The sequence below is a fragment of the Schistocerca cancellata genome, chromosome 1 (assembly GCF_023864275.1).
Source record: "Schistocerca cancellata isolate TAMUIC-IGC-003103 chromosome 1, iqSchCanc2.1, whole genome shotgun sequence".
Classification (NCBI taxonomy): Eukaryota; Metazoa; Arthropoda; class Insecta; order Orthoptera; family Acrididae; genus Schistocerca; species Schistocerca cancellata.
Window position 1 is genome coordinate 1,192,492,855 of NC_064626.1, and position 21,890 is coordinate 1,192,514,744.

General features: G+C 39.0%; 1 protein-coding gene across 2 annotated transcripts in view; it reads left to right on the forward strand.

Moving 5' to 3' along the window:
• The window catches only part of LOC126094509 (prion-like-(Q/N-rich) domain-bearing protein 25), a 140,288-nt gene that overhangs the window by 104,878 nt on the left and 13,520 nt on the right, over positions 1 to 21,890 (forward strand). For both annotated transcript variants that reach the window (XM_049908922.1, XM_049908930.1), the window contains 2 exons: positions 8,893 to 9,033; positions 9,115 to 9,243. In XM_049908922.1, coding sequence (XP_049764879.1) covers positions 8,893 to 9,033; positions 9,115 to 9,243 — 270 coding nt within the window. The remainder of the gene's footprint in view (positions 1 to 8,892; positions 9,034 to 9,114; positions 9,244 to 21,890) is intronic.

Below are 21,890 nucleotides of genomic sequence, written 5' to 3' on the forward strand. Positions count from 1 at the left end.
ACCACACGTTATCATGCCCCATTCAGACGAGGCAGGTTCTCCAGAAGAGCCATTTAGCATTATGGTCTGCTTCCGATCCTGTAGATATGATTGCAGCCACAAGCCAACAGTACCACCTAAACCATAGTATTCTGCCTTTTTCAAAAGAATTTGTTGGTTTACGCAGTCAAAGGCTTTTGTGAGATCACAAAAAATACCCACTGGAGACATTTTTTTGTTAATGGCTTCCAAAACTTGGTTGCTGAAAGAGAATATTGCCTGTTCAGTACAAAGACTGGCATGAAAACCAAACTGATTTTTGCTTAAGATACTGTGGAAGTTGAGATGGTCTACAATCCTCCTGTGCATGAGTTTATCTAGAATTTTCGAGAAGGTAGTTAATACATACATATCCAATCTTTCCGCTCCCGGGATTGGAAGGACTCCTTACTCTCTCCCTTAAAACCCATCATCTTTCCCTCTCCTTCCCTCTTTCCTGATGAAGCAACCTTGGGTTGTGACAGCTTGAAATTTGTGTGTGTGTTTGTGTGTTTTTTATTGTCTCTATCAACATACCAATGCTTTCGTTTAGTAAGTTACAGCATCTTTGTTTTTATATATAAAATTAAATATAGTATACATAAAACCGATAAAGACAAGAGACAAGCAAGAAAGTACACATTTCTTCAATCCTTAGCTCCTAGCATTTTTTTCTCTCTACTCTTGCTACAGCTTTACATGGCATGCTTTCCTTTCTGCGAAAGAATCTATTGCCTCATCAAAGTTAGTCAAACATTTTGCTACATGAAAAGTCGAAATGTCATTATCTAATATTGAAAAAGCTGTTAACACAAATAATACCCAAGACTGGTGTGGTTTCTCGATCTGATTATGTCCATTCTGTCACTGTCTGTTAGATAAAACAAAATAGGCCTTTCTAATATTGCAGCAATTTTGTAACACACACCAAATAAACGAGACGGTTTTGGCACAAATGGCCATTTTTATAACACGACAGAATATAGTTCATGAAGTACCAATATGAAATGCCTATTAGGCCTACTGCCAGCAAAACGTTTTATGTTAGGAAATAATTTCACATTTCATTCATAGGCATGAGCTTCTCAAGTGTGAGATCAAAAAGTAGTATTAAGAAATTTTTATATAAATTTGGAATCGTATTATTCTTCCATAATTTGTGTGATGTCCCCATTTCTTCTTCTTCCTCGTTCTAACACGGTCTTGTCATCACCAGTTCTGTAGCTATTCCTGCCATTGTCAAAATTTGTTTGCTGATTAACTTCACTAGCCCTGCCATAAACACATGTTTGGTTATCACACAATTATTTTCCGGTTAGGCGTTATTAAGTGTTACTTACAGAATAGAACTTAAGTGGCTGCTAGCCGGGGACTGTACACCTGGTCCTTACTGGTGTAGCGATCTAGCCAAAAAAATTTCCGTCAAAATTTCATTTTCTGGGATATACCAAGAAGATAATAAGTAATCTTACTCACCTGTTGTTCCTGTCAGTTGTTTATTTCCATTCTGGTAGTCCAAATCTATGGATTTTGCTAGTAATTATAACAACGCTGATCATTTGCAAACCCAATCAACCACATAATCAGACAGCGATTGGCATTCATCCGTTCGGCTTTACTCCACTCAGGTCGTGTAGCCCCATCCCCTTTTGTCTGCAGAAAGTTTATTTCTAGATGTGACGAGGATTCTCCTGGCAGAGACATCACATACACTATGCACTCATTATAAAATCAACTTCTGATTCATTCAGAAATCAACTTAAAAAGTGTTCAAAAACCAACAGGGAAGTGTTTCAAAATCATATGAATAATCGATAGACAAATGTGCGCTGGATGCTAGGCACTTTGTGAAACAAGTTTTTTTTTCATCAAGAATATGAATTTGGCGCCCCCTTTTCCTGGTGGCATCTAGCTGCTTGCTGCGACTGCCTGCACAGCCAACAGCCACATTCCTGTAGCCAGAAGTGGGAGAATCTACTGCTCAAACACGACTCAATGGCGCATGCGCATGAGCCTGCTCGTAACTGCAAAAATGAATCTATTGTAAACAGTTGTGGCTTCATGCTCATCGGAGGCAATTTGTTCTTATGAAGCATTGCGTAGTATTCCTAAAGCCTTTGACACATTTTGCTTTTGGCAGACACTTGCATGAGCACTGTGTGCCATTGTTGTATATGGCACATCTCCTTTGCAATTTAAGTTATTTTTGTTTTTTCTCTCGTTTCTGTTTTATTGTTGAAGTATTATTCTGCAGTAGCAGGATACAGTAATATCCTTTGTTAGAGTATCAGTTCTCACCAGTCAAAATTACAAAAATTTAACTGAAAACTAAAATAATGAAAAATTCCCGCAATTCTAAAAAATTCCCGGGTTTTTCCTGGTTTTCTCCTGGATGAAAAAATTCCCGGGTTTTTTCCGGATCTCCCGGTTGTCTCAGGTCATATACACCCTGACTAACTCCCTGAGCAGCTTACCAGCTATCAACCAGTGCTACCCTCACCATTCTTTGGTAGTGACCATCCAGGAGTCCATCTATGCCCTGGAACGGTCCAGTTTATCAGTGGTGTTTGTCTGGGCCCCGGGTTGCATTGGAATCCCAGGAAATGAACTTGCCGACAGGTTACATGGAAACCACTTCTGGAGATGGGCATCTCTGAAACTGACCTGCTTTCAGTATTACACTGCAAGGTTTTTCGGCTTTGGGAGATGGAATGGCATAACAGTATGCACAACAAACTGTGAGTCATTAAGGAGACTACGAATGTGTGGGAGTCTTCCATGCGGGCCTCTCGCAGGGACTCTGTGGTTCTCTGCCAGCTCCACATTGGCCACGCTTGAGTCACCCACAGCTATCTTCTGCTCCGTGAAGACCCACCTCAGTGTCGGCGCGGCGCCCGGTTGACAGTGGTTCATATTCTCGTGCACTGTCCTACTTTGACTGCCCGGTGATGAAATCTTCAGTTACTGGACTCGTCACAAATTTTATCTGACAGCGCCTCATCGGCTGATTTTGTTTTATGTTTTATATATGAGGGTGGGTTTTATCATTTGATCTAAGTTTTAGTGCATGTTCTTTGTCCCTCTGTGTCCTCCACCCTAGTGCTTTTAGGGTGAAGGTTTTAATGTGTTGCAGAGTTGCTGGCTTCTCCTTTTTGTTCTCATGGTCAGCCAGTCATGGTAACCTGCTTTCTTGTTTTAATCTCTTTTACCTTTTTCTTGTGTCTGTCTCTGTGCTTTTCTTGTCCTCTTTTGTTCCTTAGTGTTTGTTGCCTTCCTGTCATTCTTGTTGTTTTTTCCTTCCTTTCGGTATTATGCCCTACATCTCATTTGTTTTATTCTATCCCTTGTATGATTGTTTTAACAGGAACAAGGGACCGATGACCAAGCAGTTTGGTCCCCCCCCCCCCCCCCCTCCCCCGTCTCTCTTAAACCAGCCAACCAACAAAAATTGGATGTACATGTTCAAAGTGTCAACACAAAGTTATTTCAGAACAGTCTTATCCACCCTAGTATCAAAATATACAATCCATTACCAGATACCATTAAACACAACAGAACATTGGTCATGTCAAATCTAAACTGAAGTCATACTTGGTTGATCACTGTTATTACACAGTGAATGAATATCTACAAAATTAAATTTTTCTTTGTCAACCCGAAGTAGTCCCATACAGAAGAACATTTCTATATTACCTCCCTATATATAGCATACAACATTTATTTGCATATTCATCATTAACTGATATATTAATTTGTGCCATGCAGCTGTAGATGAAATGGAATGATAAACGAACTGTCACAAAAACAATGAACCCTTACAGAAGCTGATGGTTACAAAAAATTAATAAACTCATGAAAGAATGTGTGCATGGTCAGTCGTAAAGGAAGTGGCTGGTCTGCAGAGCCAGGTTGAGGATATTGAATCAGTGTGTAGTGGGAATGTCCGTGTTACTGATAAGTTGCATATATGTACAGTATTTAATGATCACTTTCTGAATATAGCAGGTGAACTAAATAGAAACCTAGTCCCACCAGAGAATCATATAGCGCTCTTAGAAAAAAGTGTTCCGAGACTGTTACCTGAAATGCTCCTCCATGATACTGACAAGAGGGAGATTGAGTTAATAATTAAATCACTAAAGACCAAGAACTGTCATGGATATGATGGGGTATCTAGCAGAATACTGAAGTATTGTTCTATGTATGTTAGCCCAGTACTTAGCCATATCTGTAACTTTTCCTTTAGCAGTGGTCAGTTTCCTGACCGATTAAAGTACTCGGTAGTGAAGCCACTTTATAAAAATGGAGACAGGGATAATGTTGACAATTATAGACCTATTTCTATGCCATTGGTGTTTGCTAAAGTTATCGACAAGGTTGTATATACAAGGTTACTGGAGCATTTAAATTCACATAATTTGCTGTCAAATGTACAGTTTGGTTTTAGAAATGGTTTAAGAACTGAATATGCTATATTCTCTTTTCTCTGTGAGGTTTTGTATGGATTAAATAAAAGGTTGTGAACGCTAGGTGTTTTCTTTGATTTAACGAAGGCTTTTGACTGTGTTGACCACAAAATATTACTGCAGAAATTGGACCATTATGGAGTATAGCGAGTAGCTTACAAGAAGAACAGAAAGCAGAAGGTAATTCTCCGCAATATTGAGAGTGGTAGTGATGTTCAGTCCCAATGGTGTACTGTTAAGTGGGGCGTTCCCCAAGGGTCAATGTTGGGGCCACTGCTGTGTCTTATTTATATAAATGATATGCCTTCTAGTATTACAGGTGATTCAAAAATATTTCTGTTTGCTGATGACACCAGCTTGGTAGTGAAGGATATTGTGTATAATATTGAAACATTATCAAATAATGTCGTTCATGAAATAAGTTCATGGCTTGTGGATAATAATTTGATGCTAAATCACAGTAAGACTCAGTTTTTACAGTTTCTAACTCACAATTCAACAAGAACCAATATTTTGATCAGACAGAATGGGCATATTATAAGCGAGATGGAACAGTTCAAGTTCCTAGGCGTTCAGGTAGATAGTAAGCTGTTGTGGAAACCCCATGTTCAGGATCTTGTTCAGAAACTAAATGCTGCTTTATTTACCATTAGAACAGTATCTGAAATAAGTGACAGTTCAACAAGAAAAGTAGTCTACTTTGCATATTTTCGTACGCTTATGTCATTATTTTTTGGGGTAATTCTTCTGATTCAAAAAGGGTATTTTGGCTCAAAACTATATGTGATGTAAGTTCGAGAACCTCTTGTCGACCCCTATTCAATAGTCTGGGAATTCTGACATTGCCCTCACAGTATATATTTTCTTTAATGTCATTTGTTGTTAGCAATATTAGCTTATTCCCAAGAGTTAGCAGCTTTCACTCAGTTAATACTAGGCAGAAATCAAAACTGCAATGTGGGATGCACTTCCTTGACTCTTGTGCAGAAAGGAGTGCAGTATTCTGCTGCATCCATTTTCAGTAAGCTAACACGAACTCAAAAATCTTAGCAGTAGCCCAAACACTTTTAAGTCTAAACTGAAGAGTTTCCTCATGGCTCACTCCTTCTATTCTGTTGAGGAGCTCCTGCAAGAGCTGAAAAATTAAGCAAATTCCCATGTTACATTGTTAATTTTCTTTATTTAAACTTACGAATTGTCACCTGAATACGTTTCTTATATTTCATTTTATCTGTTTCTACTATCGTGTTATAATTTCATGTATTGACTCTTTCCATGACCATGAAGACTTCTCCTTAATTTGGTCCCACGGAACAATAAATAAATAGATAAATAAAGACCATATAGGCACTTGCCACTTGGAAAGAATTGCTTGACTATGACTGTTTTGTTGCTATTCAGAATACACTGTCGTTCATTGTAACTTCTAAGAAGAGTAGCACCCTGTTTTTCTTAAAATCTTCATAATTTTTTTTATCTGGTCCATTAAGTCATTTAATTATATTGTCTGTATATACGATATAGGGAAAGTTAGGGGTAACATAATTAATTTATAAACTACAGTAGTTATTAAGTGAAACTACATGATCCACACAATGAAGGTATATAAGAATATAAAGTGATGTACTACACTTATTGTCTGCCAATGTATCTGACTGGTCAGTGCAGCCAATTGCCATCAGAGGACCCATATTCGATTTCCAGTACTGCCAAGGATCTTTCCTTGATGAGAGGACAGGTACAGGGTGCACTCAGTGTCATGAGACCAAGTGAGGAGCTGCTCATTTGATTCATAGCAGTTACAAGGTCAAGGAATATGACAACTACCAGGAGAGTGGTGTGCTGACTGCATGCCCCTCCTCACTGCATCCGATGATACCGGTGGCAGGGGATGACATGGCAGTCGTTAGGCGCGATTGGCCTGTCTAGGACTGGAATGTAGAACTTTACCTTTACCATTACATTTACCTATTAGACTGTTTGTACATATGATATAACAGGTTAGGGGTAACCTATAATTCCAGTAATTATTAAGTGAGACCACATGATCAGTACAATCAAAGTACATAACAATATGAAGTGTCTTAGAGCAGTGTTTGTAAATATGATATAGAGCAAAGGGGTTACACTGTCAGTTTATAATTACAGTAGCTATTAAACGAGACTGCATGATCAACACAATCAACATAAAACATAATATAAATTAACTTAATACTTAGTTATATAATTAACAATATTCTATAAATCGGGTTTACTTATTATGATGTTCCAGAAATTCAGAGAGAGAATAGAAACAGTGGTCAAGGAAGAACTGTTTCAACTTTACTTTAAATTTATTTAATTTTGGTATACATTTTAAGTAAGAAGGCACATGGTTATGTAACATACCTCCAATATGATAGTCTCCTCTTTTGCATAAGTTTGAACTTGTTGTGTTTACATGTAGGTTAAGCTTCTATGTAGTTTCGTATGAGTGTAAGTCACAGTTATCTTTGAATCTCAACACCAAAATATAATTAATGTCGAGTAATGAAATTTTGGGAATACATTTGTCTAGGTAACATATTTAAGTGATCAACATAGCAAGATCACATATTAGTGTAAGTGCGGGAAATGCCACTGCACATGTGAAATTCTGTTACGCTAATAACCATTGTAACTGCCAGATTGTTGAATGCAAGCATACAAACGTGCATGCATTGTGTCATATAGGAATGGATGTCAGTTTGGGGAATGGAGTTCCATGCCTTGGACAATACAGCAATGGTTAATGCTGGTTGTGGATGATGCCGGAGTTTCCACCCAATGATGCCCCATATGTGCTCAATTGGAAACAGATCTGGTGATTGAGCAGGCCAAGGCAACATGTCGACACACTGTAGAGCATGTTGGGTTGCAACAAGGGTATGTGGGCAAGGGTTATCCTGTTGGAAAACACCCCCTGGAATACTGTTCGTGAATGGTAGGACAACTGGTCGATCACCAACTGACATACAAATTTAGAGTCAGGGTTTGTGGTGTAACCATATGAGTGCCGAAATCACACCCCAGGCTATAACTCAAGATGTAGGTCCGTTGTGTATAGGCCACAAACATGTTGATTGCAGAGGCTCACCTGGTCTCCTTCTAACTAAGACAGGCCATCACTGGCACCGAGGCTGCTCCACCCTCCAGTGAGCTCTCACTTGACATGAAGTTGCAAATGGCAGTGTTTTGGGGATAGTGGAATGCATGCTACAGGGCACCTAACCCCATGCTGTGAGTCATTTATCAGCAGTGCTTTATTTAAGAAGGCTGTTAATCGTCTAAGGAACATTTTTGTCATAATCTTGCTTCAGCTTCACAAAACTGAAACTGGGCCTTAATTAGCAACTTCACATGTGGCATGCTTCTTATGCAGAGGTGCTACTTTTGCAGTGTTTAGTCTAACCTGAAATACATAATTCTCAAATGATGAATTTACTGTGTGTGGTAGTGGTTATTAATAAACATTGCACTAGGGTTGATTATAGCACCCAGTATATCATCAGTGCCCACTGAATATTTAGTAGGTAATGTATTTGCACTTTTTTTTGTGTCTCTCCCTCCCTCCCCCTCCCCCCCCCCCCCACCCTCTCTCTCTCTCTTTCACTTTTACTCTCTTATTGTACAGCTGCTTACCGTGATGTGTATTTATCTACTGGTGTTTGAAAAATAATACTTGAAAGCGTTAGTCGCTTGTCAGTTAGTTTATTGTTAATTTTAATCGGGTCTCTATTACTGTGATTAATTGACCTTGCACCTGTTCCTCTTTTTATAACTTGCTTTGTTGCTTTAGTTTTATTCCTAAAATTGCACATTAGTTTGTCATTTTATAGTTTTTTTGATTTTGAAATAACTGGTGTTAGTATTCGTTTGTATCTTTCGTAGTAAACAATAAAATCAGCCTTTGTGTTGAGCTCGGAATATTCTTATTTTGGCATGATAACTTTATCACTTTTGTGATCTACCTGTCTGTTAGCTTTTTTGAACAAAGCTAACTATAGTTCTTTCCTTGTGACAAACTGTTTAACAAAATGCTTATATGTGGCCATAAACTTATATTTGTCATTGGTCTCATTACATATCTTCACGAGAAAATAAAAGTATTCCACATCTTTAATATTTAAAGTCCTTATGGTGCTTCTTATTCCATGGAGTTTTGAGTTTCCTGCAACTTTAATTGTAAGAATTGAGCGTAATGATCATTAAAACCTATGTTTACCACTTACGTGTTACAGGCATATTAACAATAAATGCTCATACTTGCAATATATGCTCATATTTGCATATTTGAAATAAATACTTATAATCAGTGCCTTGATATCATTAATTTTCGTTTGTGAAGCTTTCATAGCTGAATAGTCAATTGTCTATTGTTTTATAACAGTTGCCACAGGTTATAAGCAACAGTGTGAGGAAAATACACAGTGTTCAAAGACATTTGGTGACTCTGCGTACTGCTATGGTGGACAGTGTGTTTGCTCAAAAAATTACCATTTTGCTGATCGAAAGTGTATAAGAAATAAAGGTAAGTAAAAGTATAGCAACATCTACTGTCACTTAAGAATTTATGTATGACTTGACATCATTTCGTAATTTCCTTTTTCAGATTTGGATAACCAATGCAATTCAAGTAGTGAATGCTACATCGGTGAGAATCTTGGATATCGAGTAAGCTGTCAGTCAAATAGGTGCCGTTGCAATGAAGGATATATTAAAAAAGACAATACGTGCATAGGTAATTTTCTTAGATCTCCTGATTTTTAATCACAATTGTCTCATAACCCAAAATAGTCAATGAAATGCAGACATTTTGGGTTAGGCGTTACCATGATTGATATCCATGACAATCATGGTTTGTTATGAATGTCAGTTGAAACTATGAATCACTGCAATCAATCACAATTTATTTTTATTTCCACTACACATTTTAGTGGGTTAACCTTCCATCATTAAGTGATTTTATGTCAATTAGTAAGACATGCTTGTACCAGAATCAGAACCTTTACTATTTATAGAATGAAACAGGCTCTATTTTTTATATGTAGTTACAGACACACATAATTTTGAATATATCTAGTTACATATCTACATAATTACAGTCATATAGTCATGGATTTTGAATATTAACCTTTCATTTTAACCTTGCTTGTACAGCTTTTACAAAACCTTTGGTACTGTCTCCAGTGGTCACAGGCTCCTTATGCCAATTAATAAGATGCAACAGGAAAATGAACCTGTAACTACTGGAGTTAGTGGCATAGCTTACCCAAAATTCAAACACACAATACATGAGATGAGGTATTGGCAGAAGTAAACCTGTGAGTCTCAGGTTATGAGTCATGCTTAGATGATTTAGTCAGTAGAGCACTTACCCGTAAAGGGCAGAGGTCCCAGGTTCAAGTCCCGATCTGGCATATGGTGTTAATCTGCCAAGAAGTTTAGATACATACATGTCTAAATAATTTACATAGATCCACCTGAAATGTTAGGTTTGGCCCTCCAGTACAAGTAGTGAAAATAAAAATAATTATAATTGGCTACAGTTACTTGTAGTTTCAATTGGTTATCTGTAATTATGAAGTTGAGGAATATAAACTGTACACACATGAATGAAAACGGAGGTCCTCAGTGATTAGGTTGAGTATTTGAAACCATCCACACAGTGTTGTATGTTAGGATCCCAGGTGTCACGCCCTGCAGCCATTCCATTAACTGGACCCTCATTTGAGAGTAATCAATGAAAAATAATTTCTTGTGATGCTCTAGAGCCTTGAAAATAATGGTGTTATCCTGAGCAGTTGGTTAAGATCCATTCCTGATGTGCTGAAGGGTGGGTTCGAATCTCATCAGGAGCTTTAAATTTTTATTTTTAAGTCTTCATTGAAATGACTTTGGCATTATTTTCATTAAATTAAATTGTTTATATAAAACCATTTATTTCTAATCCTTGCCACTTTATTTGAATCATCAAATTAACTTTTTTATTTGCTCAAATTTTTTCTGCAGCTCATCCTTTTTCATTTCCAATCTTTCTGTATATGATTTTAATTATTTTTAATATATCTAAAAAGAAAGATGATGAGACTTACCAAACAAAAGCGCTGGCAGGTCGATAGACACACAAACAAACACAAACATACACACAAAATTCTAGCATAGGAGTGTGTGTGCGAGTGTATACCTGTCCTTTTTTCCCCCTAAGGTAAGTCTTTCCGCTCCCGGGATTGGAATGACTCCTTACCCTCTCCCTTAAAACCCATATCCTTTTGTCTTTCCTTCTCCTTCCCTCTTTCCTGATGAGGCAACCGTTGGTTGCGAAAGCTAGAATTTTGTGTTTGTTTGTGTGTCTATCGACCTGCCAGCGCTTTTGTTTGGTAAGTCTCATCATCTTTCTTTTCAGATATATTTTTCCCACGTGGAATGTTTCCCTCTATTATATTCATATCATTAATTATTTTTAATAATATATCACAATTTTTAGGTGTAGAAAAACAAAAGATGAATTAATCTATTTATATTGGCTGTGCGGTGGTGTCAAAGAACATACTTTTCCTTACAAATTGTAATTTTTTATGGTAATCGTACATACATAAGTAATATAAATTCTTGTTGCAGTATGGACAGAAATAATGCAGATGAAAATTTAAATAAATGGATCCGCAATAAAATGAAATCAATTCAAAATGAGGAATATAAATAATTAATTAATGCAATATCGTGGACAAGAATGTTAAGTGATAAAAAGCAAGAAATTAAATTAAAGTTAATACATAAAATAATTAAAATCACATGCGCAAATATAAAAAAATGAAAAAAAGAGTGATTGGAAGAAGAAATGAAAGCAAATGAAAGAGTAAATACAATGTTTAAAACACTGTGATAAATTATTAGAAATAAAAAATTAAATTTAGACCCATTGAATGAATAAAAATAATGATCAAAGTCATTTCAATAAAGGTTTAAAAATAAAAATTTAAAAGGGCCAGAAAGGATTCAAATCCACAATCTTTAGTATGTCAAGAATTGATCTTAAACATCTATACTATGCCACTGCTGTGTGTACACTGTTAATTTTAAAGCTGTGATCATCACTCAAAATAATTTTACATCAATTACTTGCAAATGAGGGCCCACTTTCATGAATAACTGTTGGGTGTGGTACCTGTAACCCTGACGTACACGACCATATGTATGTTTTGAAAAAGTTCATTCTTGAGGACTTCCCATTCTTAGCACCTATAGAACCTCGAACAACTTTGCAATAGGTTACAGTGGCATAAAAAGAGTTAAGTGATGAACTAAGAGTTGCATGAATGGTGAAGGGAAACTGGTACGTTTGTTAGTGCGTGAGAAATTGCCTTGCCTTTAAATGTGTGTGTAGGCACATATGAACATTTTCGGCAAGATACAATAGGTTAGTTTGAGCAAGCAGTTATTTATTTTGCTCACATTAAGTAGTGAAGTTATAGTTTTATTAAGCGTTCCCAGTGTTATGTTGCATACATTGCAGCACTGGGAACAGTCAACTGGTATAAAATTACCTGGTCAATTATTTATCCACTATGGCGGATCTGACAAATTTAGGTACACAGAGGAATGAAATATATATCTAAAATATTATATTCAGGTGGTGCTCAACAGCTTCTAAAAGTCTTTAAAAACCACTCGTTGCCATATTGTTGACATAAAGTACTCACCGGACAAGACATACAAGTCATCATCCAAATGAGACAAGCGTTTTGTGATTACATAAACCAAATCAGTACTCCACAATCCACATGACAGTGCACAACAAAGAGTACTTCTGATACCACTGTGTGAACCCCCTTCCTTGTTTGAATCGCAGATGGCATGCGGGAAGAATGATTGTTGGTAAACCTCTGTATTAGCTCTAATTTCTCGAATTTTCTCATTGTAATCACTTTGTGTGACATGTGGGAGGAAGTAATACGTTGTCCAACTCTTCCGGAATGTATTATCTCAGAATTCCATGATGCATACCACGTCTTTTGTCGTGTCTACCGCCGGAGCTCTTGAGCATCACTACAATACTCCCACACCAACTAAACGACCATGTGACAAAATGTGTTACTCTTCATTGAATCTTTCCTATCTCTTCTATTAAGGCTACGAGGTAAGGTCCGAGAGTGATCAGCAATACTTAAGAATTGGTTGAAAACTGATTTGTAGGCCTCTTCTTTCATGGATGAGCTACATTTCCTTAAAACTCTTCCTGTGAATCTCAGTCTACCATCTGTTTTATTTGGTCATTCAACTTACGGTTATTCCCAGACATTTTACAGTAGATACTGTATCGAGCAATTTTTCATCAATTGTGTAGTTACATAGCAGTGGGTGTCTCCTCCTATGTGTGTGCGATATGTTACATTTATTTATGTTTAGGGTCAACTGCCAGACCCTGCACCATGCATTTATTCTCTGCAGATCCTTTTGCAAATTGCTACAGTCTTCTGCCATCATTACCTTCTTGTAGACAACTGCTTCATCTGCAAATAGTCTTATGGAGCTTCTGACATTTTCTACTACATCATTTATATATACCGTAAACAGTAAAGGTCCTACCACACTTCTTTGGAGTGTTCCTGAAATTACCTTCACATCTGTCCATTTTGTTCCGTTAAGAATGACCTGTTGAGTTCCCTCTGCAAGGGAGTTTTTAATCCAGTCACAAATCTGGCCTGATACCCAGCACGCTCATATTTTTTCCCCTAAATGGCAGTGTGGGATGGTGTCAAATGCCTTCCTGAAGTCAAGGCATCAACCCGAGTGCTGATGTCTACGGCACTATGGATCTTATGAAGGAACAGAGCAAGCAGAGTTTTCCAAGCTTTCTGTTTGTGCAATCTATTTCTATTTTTATGGAGGAAATTTTCACTCTCCAAAATGTGTTCCACAATCCTACGACAGATTGACTTCAGTGATATACGGCTATAATTATGGGAATCTGTCATATGACCCTTCTTGAAAACATGAATGACCTGCACTTTCTGATAGTAGCTAGGTACCCTTCATTGCTCCAGCAACCTAAAATAAACTGATGCTAGCAGAGGAGCAAATTTCATACAATCTCTGAAGAACCTCACGGGTGTCTCACCTGGTCCCGAGACCTTTCCTGTTCTGTGGTCACTTATCTCAGTATCTGCTATTTCAGTGTTTGTATGAGTATTGAAAGGAGAAACTGTATTATGATCTTCCAGTGTGAAATAATTACAGAAGACTGAATTCAGTATTTTTGCCTTCTATCAGCCATTTCCCTTTCTGATGTCACTATGGTTCCTGAGTGATTGAGTAGATGATTTCAAAACACTTACTGATTTTATGTAACACCAAAACTTCTTATTATTTTTAGTCAGATTGGTTGGCAAAATATTACTTTCAAAATCACTGAATGCTTCTCTCATTGTTCTCCTTACATTTATTTTCACTTTGTTCAGCTTTGGTTTGTCAGCTAGGTTTTGATGTCTCTTTAATCTACATCTACATCGATACTCTGCAAATCACACTTAAGTGCCTGGCAGAGAGTTCATCAAACCACCTTCACAATTCTCTATCATTCCAATCTCGTGTAGCACACAGAAAGAATGAAGCTATCTTTGATTACATTGCAGTTTCCTAACACAGTTGTTAATCACAGTAGATCTTTCCCATCCTTTAAGACCTTGAACAATGCTTTTCAATTTTTTCCATTTGTTGTATACACCTTCATCCTCAGCGCTGGATATTTGACGTTGATTACACAGATATTTGTATCCTGTCACTCTTGCTGAGCAAAAATATTTTCCTACCTCTCTTAACATTCCTTGTCATACCCATAGTCATAGAAGCTATCACTGCTTTATGATCACTGACACTACCCTCTTCTACATAAACTGATTCAAAAAGTTCAGATCTGTTTGTGGCTAGGAGGTGAAAGATATGGTGTCTCTGGTTCCAGTTTCAATTACATGACTCCCATTCTACCCGTATTACAATAGTATGATCAGGAAACTTATTCACAAAATTTTGCAACTTCTCTTTGAAGTGCTCTACAACTACAGCTCCTGATGCAGGCAGTCTATAAAGACATCCAGTTACCATTTTTACCCACCTTTGATGCTCAACTTCATCCAGATTAATTCACATTCGTAATCCATGATAATCTCAGTAGATAATAAATTCTTTTCTGCAATAAATACCCTGTCACCTTTAGCATTTAGCCTATTCTTATAATAAATACTCCAATCTGAACTTACGTTTTTGTTTCAGCCACTTTCCATTCCTAATACTATACAAGCTTTATTATCTTTAATAAGTGGCTCTAATTCTGGGAACTTACCATGGATGCTCCTGCAGTTTACTAATATCATATTAACCTTTTCTATTTCTCATATGCAAGGTTAACATTTTCTGAGAATACTGGTAACATGGCTAATGTTTCTCTGATTTTGGCAAGCAGTTCATCTCTCCAGAATGAGATTTTCACTCTGCAGCGGAGTGTGCGCTGATATGACACTTTCCTGGCAGATTAAAACTGTGTGCCCGACCGAGACTCGAACTCGGGACCTTTGCCTTTCGCGGGCAAGTGCTCTACCAACTGAGCTACCGAAGCACGACTGACGCCTGGTACTCACAGCTTTAGTTCTGCCAGTACCTCGTCTCCTACCTTCCAAACTTTACAGAAGCTCTCTCTGACTCCAAGCAGTGGGTTCCTCTAACCAAAAAAATGCTCCATGTGCAAGACACATATCCTCCACTATCCTAGTAGCCCATGCCTACTACAGTAGTACAAGTTTATATGCCAACTAGTTCTGCAGATGATGAAGAAATTGATGAAATGTATGATGAGATAAAAGAAATTATTCAGGTAGTGAAGGGAGATGAAAATTTAATAGTCATGGGTGACTGGAATTCGACAGTAGGAAAAGGAAGAGAAGGAAACGTAGTAGGTGAATATGGATTGAGGGTAAGAAATGAAAGAGGAAGCCGCCTGGTAGAATTTTGCACAGAGCATAACTTAATCATAGCTAACACTTGGTTCAAGAATCATGAAAGAAGGTTGTATACATGGAGATACTAAAAGGTTTCAGATAGATTATATAATGGTAAGACAGAGATTTAGGAACCAGGTTTTAAATTGTAAGACATTTCCAGGGGCAGATGTGGACTCTGACCACGATCTACTGGTTATGAACTGTAGATAAAAAATGAAGAAACCGCAAAAGGTGGGAATTTAAGGAGATGGGACCTGGATAAACTGACTAAACCAGAGGTTGTACAGAGTTTCAGGGAGAGCATAAGGGAACAATTGACAGAAATGGGGGGAAGAGATACAGTAGAAGAAGAATGGATAGCTTTGAGGAATGAAATAGTGACGGCAGCAGAGGATCAAGTAGGTAAAAAGACGAGGGCTAGTAGAAATCCTTGGGTAACAGAAGAGATACTGAATTTAATTGATGAAAGGAGAAAATACAAAAATGCAGCAAGTGAAGCAGGCAAAAAGGAATACAAACATCTCAAAAATGAGATCGACAAGAAGTGCAAAATGGGTAAGCAGGGATGGCTAGAGGACAAATGTAAGGATGTAGAGCCTTATCTCATGGGGGGTAAGATAGATACTGCCTACAGGATAATCAAAGAGACCTTTGGAGAAAAGAGAACCACTTGCATGAATATCAAGAGCTCAGATGGAAACCCAGTTCTAAGCAAGGAAGGGAAAGCAGAAAGGTGGAAGGAGTATATAGAGGATCTATACAGGGGCGATGTTCTTGAGGACAATATTTTGGAAATGGAAGAAGAGGTAGATGAAGATGAAATGGGAGATATGATACTGTGTGAAGAGTTTGACAGAGCACTGAAAGACCTAAGTCGAAACAAGGCCCCGGGAGTAGCCAACATTCCATTAGAACTACTGACAGCCGTGGGAGAGCCAGTCCTGACAAAACTCTACCATCTGGTGAGCAAGATGTATGAGACAGGCGAAATACCCTCAGACTTCAAGAAGAATATAATAATTCCAATCCCAAAGAAAGCAGGTGTTGACAGATGTGAAAATTACCGAACTATCAGTTTAATAAGTCACAGCTGCAAAATACTAACGCAAATTCTTTACAGACGAATGGAAAAACTGGTAGAAGCCAACCTAGGGGAAGATCAGTTTGGATTCCGTAGAAATATTGGAACACGTGAGGCAATACTGACCCTACAACTTAAGGAAAGGCAAACCTACATTTCTAGTATTTGTAGACTTAGAGAAAGCTTTTGACAATGTTGACTGGAATACTCTCTTTCAAATTCTGAGGGTAGAAGGGGTAAAATACAGGGAGCGGAAGGCTATTTACAATTTGTACAGAAAGCAGATGGCAGTTATAAGAGTCGAGGGGCATGAAAGGGAAGCAGTGGTTGGGAAGGGAAGGAGACAGGGTTGTAACCTCTCCCCGATGCTATTCAATCTGTATATTGAGAAAGCAGTAAAGGAAACAAAAGAAAAGGTCAGGTATTAAAATCCATAGAGAAGAAATAAAAACTTTGAGGTTCGCCGATGACATTATAATTTTGTCAGAGACAGCGAATGACATGGAAGAGCAGTTGAATGGAATGGACAGTGTCTTAAAAGGAGGGTATAAGATGAACATCAACAAAAGCAAAACGAGGATAATGGAATGTAGTCGAATTAAGTCAGGTGATGCTGTGGAAATTAGATTAGGAAATGAGACACTTAAAATAGTAAAGGAGTTTTGCTATTTGGGGAGCAAAATAACTGTTGGTGGTCAAAGTAGAGAGGATATAAAATGTAGACTGGCAATGGCAAGGAAAGCGTTTCTGAAGAAGAAAAATTTGTTAACTTCGAGTATGGATTTAAGTGTCAGGAAGTCGTTTCTGAAAGTATGTGTATGGAGTGTAGCCATGTATGGAAGTGAAACATGGATGATAAATAGTTTAGACAAGAAGAGAATAGAAGCTTTCGAAATATGGTGCTACAGAAGACTGCTGAAGAGTAGATAGGTAGGTCTCATAACTAATGAGGTGGTATTGAATAGAATTGGGGAGAAGAGGAGTTTGTGGCACAACTTGACTAGAAGAAGGGATCAGTTGGTAGGACATGTTCTGAGGCATCAAGGAATCACCAATTTAGTTTTGGAGGGCAGCATGAAGGGTATAAATCATAGAGGGAGACCAAGAGATGAATACACTAAGCAGATTCAGGAGGATGTAGGCTGCAGTAGGTACTGGGAGATGAAGAGGCTTGCACAGGATAGAGTAGCATGGAGAGCTACATCAAACCAGCCTCAGGGCTGAAGTCAACAACAACAACAACAACAACAACAACAACAACATCAACATCCTAGTAGCTGATTCCTGAATATAATGCATTCCTGACCTATTAAAAGGCAACCTACAATTCTCCTCCTGATAATGGAGATCAAGAATTTCACAACTGATACTGTCACAGAACCATCTGAGCCTTTGCATTAGACTTTCCATTCTACGCCAAACCAGAGGACCATGATCGACACTGGGTATGCTGCTACAGATAGTGAGCTTCATCTGCACCCCATGTGCGAAGCTATCTGCTTTCACCAGATCAGCCATCCACCAGAAGGAACAAGGGATGGCCTCAGAACCTGACATGAACCACAGTTTTCAACTGGTTGCACCCAGTGAGCTCGATAGTTGCTGGCAGAGCCTTCTCCACATCTTTGATGAGATCCCCAGCAAACATACCAAGTGCACACTGGCATTCTTTCCCAATCTGCCCACTATTAACCTGAGGGCTCCACAGCCCACCTAACATTCGAGATCCGGTCTCAAGGGGCCTCTTGCTAGCTAGAGAAGAGGATGATGCACATCCAGCTGGAGGACAGGGACCAGCGTCACCAGCAGGTAGGGAGCCAATGCTCCCAAAGTGAGAATGGTGGAAGCACCAGAAGGACCCCCAACTGCCTGGAGGGCAGGTTTTAGCAGGTGGCGATATGCGACATTGTCCAGCATCTTGCACTCCTGGATTTTTTTCTCGCACTTAAAAATAAAGCAATCTGGTGAGCAGGGAAAGTGGAGCTCTCGGCTATTTACCCAGATGGGGGAAGGGGCAAAAAGAACATTTGCATGAAAAGGATGACCACAATCCCTGCAGACAGGCATAGCAATGCTACGGGAAGACTTATGTATGAACATCTTCCATCTGAAGCATCTCATAGGAGCTGGAACATAATGTTTCTTGTCACACCAGTTGACCACCACCTTGACCTTCTCAGGCAACATATCACCCTCCTAAGCCAAGATGGAGGCCCTGGTAGCAACTCTGTTTTCCCTTGGTCCCCTATGGACACGACGGATGAAATGGACATCCTGTCACTCTAAGTTGCCCTACAGCTCATCACCAGACTGCAAATGGAGATCATGGTGAAAGATGATGCCCTGGACCATATTGTGACTCTTGTGGAGGGGTGACAGTCACAGGTATGTCACCCTATTTTTTACAAGAGAGTAGGTTTGTGACTGGGCAGGAGATGACATTTCAATCTGGAGGGAACTGCTCATCATCTTAGAGATGGCTGCAACTTCCCCTTATTTGTCTTCAATGTATTTGACAAAAAATAAAGCTTTGTGCCAAAAAGATATTCCCATTGAACTTGGCACAAACCAGGTATTGGGGGGAGTACCGTTATCCTTGTCATCTAGTCCTACATTCCTCCCACAGAATGGCCACATAAGGGAACGTCTTTGGATTGTATTTTGTTGTGTCATACGAGGCCTTTTCATTTGGAGAGACTGCTGGGACCATGCAACCACCAGCAGAAACACATTCAGTCACTTCATGTGTGACTATCCGCCACGGTGCCACCCACTCTGAATGGGAGCTCCCCCCATGGGCACTACCCTGCCACAGCAATGGTTACCTGGCCAGTAATCTGTTGTTTGGAGTCCCCGTGCCCCAGTCATGATGGGCACATACTCCATGGTATACATGGGAAGTGTGCAGCACTGGCACCAGCAGTGCAATCCCTGCATGGCCAGGGTGCTACCACTGTGCATGTACTTGATGACTCCCTCCTCCCACAACAGACTCTCTACCATGCTGTGTTTTGAGCATACTACAACAACGGGAAGGGAAGGTGCCAGGTTAGAAGGGCACAGAGGCAGAACATACACCATATTGGGTGACCTTCTCTGCATGATACACACTTCTGTAAAATTTGGAAAAGATGGCTGGTCAAACACCATAACGGGAACCAAGAAAGGTGAAGACAGCACCAGAAGTGAAACTGGAAATCAAGACCAAAACTGTGAACCAGGTCCAAGCAGGGCCTGTATCAAAAGGACCATCCAGCAGAAAGTCAGAGGAAGAAAGAGATAGTCGAAGTGTAAGTTTGCAGCATGGAAAGAGGAAGTAGTGCTGCAAAGGGTGGGCCTCAGTGGTAGCCAAGCATAAACTTATCAAAGATTAGTGAGGCCCCTGGTAAGGTGGGGGAGGAAGGGGGGGTGAGTTGTGGGTCTGACATCAGACATGGTGCAGATTGGAGGATCTGTGTGCTGTCTGGGTCCAGATCCACAGAGTTAATGGACAAAGGATGGAGAATTAGGAATTCCAGGTGTACATTACCAGGAATGGTGTCTTGGAACAGGACCCTACATCTGCTTTAGTTGGTCTTTGGAGAAAGATAGGTGAGGTGTGGCTGATATGGAGGTAGAGATGCTGGTTTTCGTGGAGGATGTCTCAGGTATGGACACTAGGATCAGCTAGTGGCCTTGCTGGGCAAAGGTGGAGCCACATATCCAAACAGGTGTACATCTGAATGTACGCACCCAATTGAGGACGCCCACCTTAAATAGCGTATGTTCTTCTTTTTGCTCTGATGGAGGCTGCAACAGATCTAAAAAGCAACGATAAGGGTGTTCATGTGAAACATCTACCGAGCTTCTCTCTTGAAACAGTGTTACCCAGTATGAGGATAAAAAGGAGATCAGTGCAGAATTGATAGGAGTCGATGTCAAGATTTTTTCCATCTGTATCGTAAACATTCTCACAAAAGGCTATGCCATTAAACATAGGGTGAAACAGAAATTCAGTAACACACTTATTCCATTCCGGATGCAAAACCACTGAAACTCTGTGGGTTTAAACGGAGGACAATAATCCATGACAAGAGTTTGAGGGGCTCCTTCAATAGAAAAAATAGTTGTAAGAGCCTTTGCGGTATTTACTGTCATAGTCCATTGCATTTTTATTGTGTTTAATATCACCCATCCGACCCCATGAAATGGGCCTGTGAAGCCCCCATGCACCTGATCCCACAGCTGGTAGGTTTGGGGCAGTGCTGGTTGCTACAATTGCCAAGCTTGACATTTCGGAGCCTCACCCACAATATCGTCATCCACTTGTGGGCAATACACGTACTGTCGGGAAAGAGGGTTCATTTTGAAAACACCCCAGGGGAACTGTTGCAGGAGGAATGCAGAACCTCCAGAATCACTACTCGACACTTGGTGGTCATCTGTTTCATCAATGGGCCACCTTTGTTTCATCAATGGGCCACCTTTGAAAAGATGAACATGGTATTGTGAAAAAAAGTTCTGCTTGTACAATCTGGTGGATCGTGTGTATGCCTAATGGAGTTTTTCTAATTGGATAAGGCTATCTTTCCTGAAGAAGTGATACTAATAAGTAGGAGGAAAGTGTACAACTGACCCTTCTCATGGAAAGTCTACTAAAAATAAAAAGTAATTAAACCAAACAGGGCTATAATTTGGAAAGTGAAAGTTATCTTGTGCATTCACTCACAAACAACACTGGACAGAAAAGGGGTACCACTGATCATGAATCCAAAAATTACACTAATGAATGAAAAGGAAATAATTAATGGTCACCAGCCCACTAGGGCAATTTACATCCAAAATCCTGTACAAGATGATGGGAAAGAAAAACATGTATTATTAAACACTGATGTGTCAACTGAAGGTTGTCACGTTTTTTTGACACAATTTTTAAGTGAGTATGTAATGATAAAGAAAACTGACAAGTCACTCTTATGTTTGGCATTAAATTTTGAAAAAGGCAATCAAGTAATGATTTGAAAATATGTAACTAAACTGTTTGTTAGTATTGAACTTTGTTACATGAACAGTGACCCAACATAACATCATCAAAGAAATTTAGAAAAAAAGCAAGCACTATTTACTTTGCCATTACTTATTTTGCAAATTGGATTTCATATTATTGTCTGAATAACTGAGCCTTTTTTTTACTGGCTTGAAAAGAATTAAATACTAGAATATGTACCAAACCAAACAGCCATGTGCTCCAAGCTATATGTAAAATAAATAAAACTTCTGCCCTCTTAATTGATGCATTTCTTTAGATTTGGTTTTTTTTCCAGTGATTGA